Source organism: Eimeria mitis, genomic scaffold (genome assembly GCF_000499745.2).
Source record: "Eimeria mitis Houghton genomic scaffold, Emh_scaff4213, whole genome shotgun sequence".
NCBI classification, from domain to species: Eukaryota; Apicomplexa; class Conoidasida; order Eucoccidiorida; family Eimeriidae; genus Eimeria; species Eimeria mitis.
The window spans coordinates 1-4,904 of record NW_024015348.1 but is presented as its reverse complement, the minus strand read 5'-3'; the positions used below and the strand labels follow the sequence as shown (position 1 = coordinate 4,904).

At 51.9% G+C, this 4,904-nt stretch overlaps 1 protein-coding gene across 1 annotated transcript; it reads right to left on the bottom strand.

Moving 5' to 3' along the window:
* Positions 1–1,363: 1,363 nt before the first annotated feature.
* Positions 1,364–4,750, bottom strand: EMH_0073370 (ATP-dependent helicase, putative; the record flags this gene model as incomplete). The annotated part of the gene is made up of 11 exons (XM_038022704.1): positions 1,364–1,405; positions 1,505–1,757; positions 1,912–1,959; positions 2,191–2,390; positions 2,647–2,779; positions 2,997–3,132; positions 3,433–3,572; positions 3,682–3,790; positions 3,903–4,100; positions 4,232–4,327; positions 4,648–4,750. 11 exons carry the CDS (start codon positions 4,748–4,750, stop codon positions 1,364–1,366), a joined length of 1,458 nt encoding a protein of 485 aa, XP_037878558.1.
* Positions 4,751–4,904: the final 154 nt, after the last annotated feature.

Sequence of the window (4,904 nt, the reverse complement as noted above, 5' to 3'; positions counted from 1 at the left end):
TGAGCCATTTCAAGGCTTAGATGAATGTTTAATCCCCATAACTAACCAAAATGGAAGCATGAACAAGTCTCTAGCATTCTGCCCAGTCAAAAGGGGACTGGATCCTAGTCATTGTCTTGACTTGCACTACTGTGACGGGGGGTGCACTGCGAGTATAATGTAACCGTAGTTGTTGAGTACAATTGCACACTGGGGATTCCGCAATGGAAACTCCCACGTCCCTCCCGTCAAATACAACACAAAGGGAGCAACAGTAGAGGCTTATCCAAGTCTTCAAACTAACTGTGTCTCACTCCCCCTGAGGTGTAATTAAGCCGACAGGCTGGGAAATGAGCAGTAGATGGCGCCATAGATGCACGGATGCACCTGGTCTCTGCGCACCGAGTGTCTTTCTTGTTGATTTAGGACTGCAGAGACGCGTTTTATCTGCATCTGCAATTGGGCAGAATGCCTCAGCGCGGTTTCCCGTCGCCGTACCTGGCAGACCTGGGAAGTGCTCGGTGGGCGCCTGGAAGCGCCCTTTATATCAAGTTTTTCGAGCCGTAATCATCATAACTCAACTACAACTAAGAGACGGCTTCAGCACACTCCTACTCTGAAAACAATTAATCTGTCCCTCTAGAACTTTGCCAAGTCGTCACTCAATAGGCGTACCCAAATTCCTGCCAGTTAAAGTCCGGTTTCCACCGGATCGGGTTCACACGAGAATGAAAAGGCTTTTCCTCGGTCTAGAGGTGGGAATCCTAGATACAATATGCTAACCCTTGGTTACTACGTCTTGGAAAGGATGTAAAAACGGCACGAAGTGGTGTCGAAATGTTTCTTAAATCTTAAAAATGTATTTCATCTAGGGGCTAGAGCGACGCTGCAACGCGCATTGCGAAGGACGACTCATCAGGGCAGATGAAGCCCATAACAGCCCAACGGTCACTTGTTTTCTGCGATGTCATGTACATCGTCATTTGCCACTTGGGTGGGGCCGTCTAAACAGCAGCTCGCCAACAGCCTCTAGTGTAGCAGGCGAACCACCCCCTGAGAATACGTCAATCATCAAACTCTGCAGGACCACTCATCTGTGCTCATTGCTTAGTTCGCAGGCGAGCACACGCCCGGGCAACCGGCCAGTGATGCAGATGCAACACGCCGACAGTGTCTCCGAATAGCGCCGAATCAACTGCTGTCGCAAGAAAGGAGCCCTTTGCAAACCATGATGCCGACAACTCTCGTCTAGCTGGCGGCATGTGCAAGCTAGCGGATCAGAGGCAGCCCATGATTACCAAGGGCCTGGAGGCCTAGCATCCCAACCGGACAGCACCCTGGGAGATAAACCGCTACCAATTTCCCCGCTACCCGCAGAAGTTCCTCAAAGATGTTGTTCCCAGTCCTCCGGCACTTCCTCTTCTTCCTGGTCACAACGCAAAGTAGAATGCTGCAGCACCGCTAAAAACTTCCCGACACCAAAAGATACTCAACAAACTGAAGTACAAATGGCGGTGCAGCTTACATGCATTGGCTCGGGTGCAGCTTCGCGCCCTCCCTCTCCGCGTGGGCCCACACCACCGCCCGCGAAATCTGCTTGGAAGCCTTGCGGCATATAACCCGTCTTTATGGCCCCTCCACCCGTGGTGGCTGCGGTGACACCCCCAGTGCCAGTCACGCTTACACCCACACGAGCGGCTCCTGACGTTATGGGGTTATAGTTGTAGGTGGGAACCTCAAGGTAGTCATTCAGGCGAGATATGGGAACAATCGACCTCCTGCGTTTCAGCATTACCGCACGCCCTATGCAGCGAAGCCTGCCTTAATCCATCCTGTCTACGCGGTGACAACATAGCGCACTGCGTGACGAAGTGCAACTAAGAAGCGCATCCACAACAACACGGGTGCGATGGCGGCCGCTAGCAGACTTACTGGCTACCAACCCAAGAAATCCATGGTCTCCAGTTCACCGTATCAGCCCTGCAAGGCAAACGCATTAGTAAAACAAGAAGATATGGGGAAAAGTGCAAAGCANGTTCACCGTATCAGCCCTGCAAGGCAAACGCATTAGTAAAACAAGAAGATATGGGGAAAAGTGCAAAGCAGAATATAAATATTATCCGAGCTGTAACGACCACTAGTAAAACAAGGAGATATGGTGAACAGTACAAAACATAATATCAATATTATCTGAGCTGGAACGTGACTTACCACAGAGACAACTGGTCTCCAACAACCAGGAGGCCCCTTCTAGCACGCGTTAGCATAACATTCAGCCGGCGCGCATCTTTTAAGAAGCCGATTTCCCCTCTTGGGTTGGACCGAACTGCACTAAAGATGATAAGGTCCTTTTCTTTGCCCTGGAACCCATCAACCGAGTCAACGTCAATCTGGTAGCACAGCGCCTTATCCTGAAAGCGCCAAGCAAATGGAGACGAACAATACTGTTGCAACGAGTAGCAAGAAATGCCAACGTAACCTTTCCTACTTGCCCACCCTGGGCTGTGTGCTACAAATGTGCGGACCCCAGTAGACTACAGGCCAACAACCCCACAGTATAAGCTGCGGCAAAGTCATATGTGGCAACCCCCATGACAGCGCAGGGGCCAGCCACGGCGCAACTAAGAAAGTAACGGCCAGAGGTTGCCGCCCTGCCGTGTTACTCACGAAAGAGTCGTTCAAGGCGAAGCGAATTCGTGCCTTCTGTGCATCGTACGGAGTTAAGATGCCGATTTCGCTCGGACGGATTGTCCCGCACTGCAGTACCGATCGCAGTATCGCCAAGATTGGGTCGATCTCCCTGAAATGCAGTGTCAAACAACATTCGAGCCTGGGGATAACTGCTTCCCTTGGAGGCAGTTCCTACAGCTCCGTCTAGCCACAGCCCTATCGCCGGCCAGTCCCCCGCACGCACAACGGAAGCACTTGCTGCTCTTTCAGTACTGCTAACGAACCCAAACGGTCCATAAGAAGCAACATCAACAAGCGGTGCAAGATATGGCTAAGTAGAAGCTTACACAAGACTGTACTTCGACGTCCCCAAGGACTGCTCCATGTTCGCAAGCCCAGCAGAGATGTCAATCAGACAGACGCGACTGTGCGGCGATGGCCATAGGAAACCTGCGACTGGAGGCCGGTTGCAGTCATCCACGTCTGCATCACATTTACACCACCATACAAGGCACCATGCGGCATACAAGAACGGGAAGTGTAAAGCACCTTCACCTATCACCATTAAGACGCTCCTGCGGAAACTATCAACCACGTCATGCCCACGTAANGTAAAGCACCTTCACCTATCACCATTAAGACGCTCCTGCGGAAACTATCAACCACGTCATGCCCACGTAAAAACTCATGGCTTTGGGTTTGTGGTCGGGCGTCCAGACTCTACTGCAGCGTATATCACTCTCAAATGCCTGCTTGTAAGTCTACACTACAGGGTGACCCCACCTCGGCTGAAAATCTTCCCTTGGTAGAACTGCATGTTGGGAAAGTGCGCGATGCTCGGGTGCATACGACGTTGCTCATTTAGCAGGTGGATCGGCGCGATGCCGCTGCCAACGAATCTTTCAAGAAGCGAAACGCCAAGCCTGTCCACCAAAAGACAAATTAATACACAAACACCAATGCTCAGTGGCTGAAAAAGCCCGTCGAAAACATTGACCCTGCATATGCCTGTTCTGAGACGCGGAGTCATACCCGCCTTCACTAGCCTCCCTTGATACGATTGTCGGTGGAAGTTGTTTGTGATCGCCGATGAGGACCACCGAGCGGCAACCATGACCTAGCGGGATCAGGTTGGAAGGTTCTGCAGAGCGTATCACAAGCGGAGAGGCGTTGCAAAATCCACGTGCAACGGGAGGCGCTTCAAGCACAGTGCTCTTCCGGCATCGAAGAGGGAGCGCCAGTAACAGACGCACCAATCGACTGAGCGCATTCATCAATAATAACCCTTTCGAAAGTCACGTCGTCGAACATCTCGTGCCCACTGCCCACACAAGTAGCGATAATCACATTGTACTTGCGGACAGCTTCTCGAACAAGAAGCATGCGGAGACTTCGGGCCTCTCCAGAATTGGTGTCTCGCATTCGCAGAAGGTCACGGTATCGAGGAAGGTCTGAAGGGAGATTGGCAACAACCAACTCAATGAGGAGATGTTATCTCGTGCTACGAGCATCCGCGTGCACCTGCATATTCTACACGCGGGGGCATCAGCCACAACCGAAAGGACAAAAAACTGCGAAGTACCTTGAATTGACTCCTCCTTCAAGTCCGATTCGCTTCCGCTACCTACACGGACACTGCGAATGCCTCGATTGCTAAGCCCCTCCATGAGATTGTCCGCTGTACGCATGCACCAGATGCGTTCCAGGAGANCTCCGATTGCATAAATATGTGCGCATCGCGAAGGTCTGAATTCAACTCCAGACAAAGGGTTTCTAGGTGCAAAAGGGCAATTCTGACAAACCAGCCACATTTGAGTCTGCGACAGCAAGAATCTTCTTTGTCGGGTTGATGCGCTGCCATGCGTCAATGATGGCGCAAGCCACATGCGTCTTTCCCGTGCCAGGAGGTCCTGAATGAAGGAGAGACATTTACACAAAAAAGGCTTCGAAAAAAGCTCCTCCCCCACCGCCGGTAGCAAAAACGCAGTCGCAGCTTACCCTGAACGAGAGTCAGACGGTTGGTCATCGCACTAATCGTTGCTTGACGTTGAGCCTCGTTAAGCGGCAAATCTGTAGGGAGGCGGAATCCATCCCCGAACATGTCATAGCCGTCGTCCGCAGCACTTCGGCTGGAAAAAGGGGTTTGTCTCCGTGCCTGAAGCGACTGGTAGGCATCGTCACATCCACAGCAGCAACTGCGACGCTTAGACCGGGCTTGCTGTGTCGTGGCACGCATGCACTGAAGTGGAGTTGAC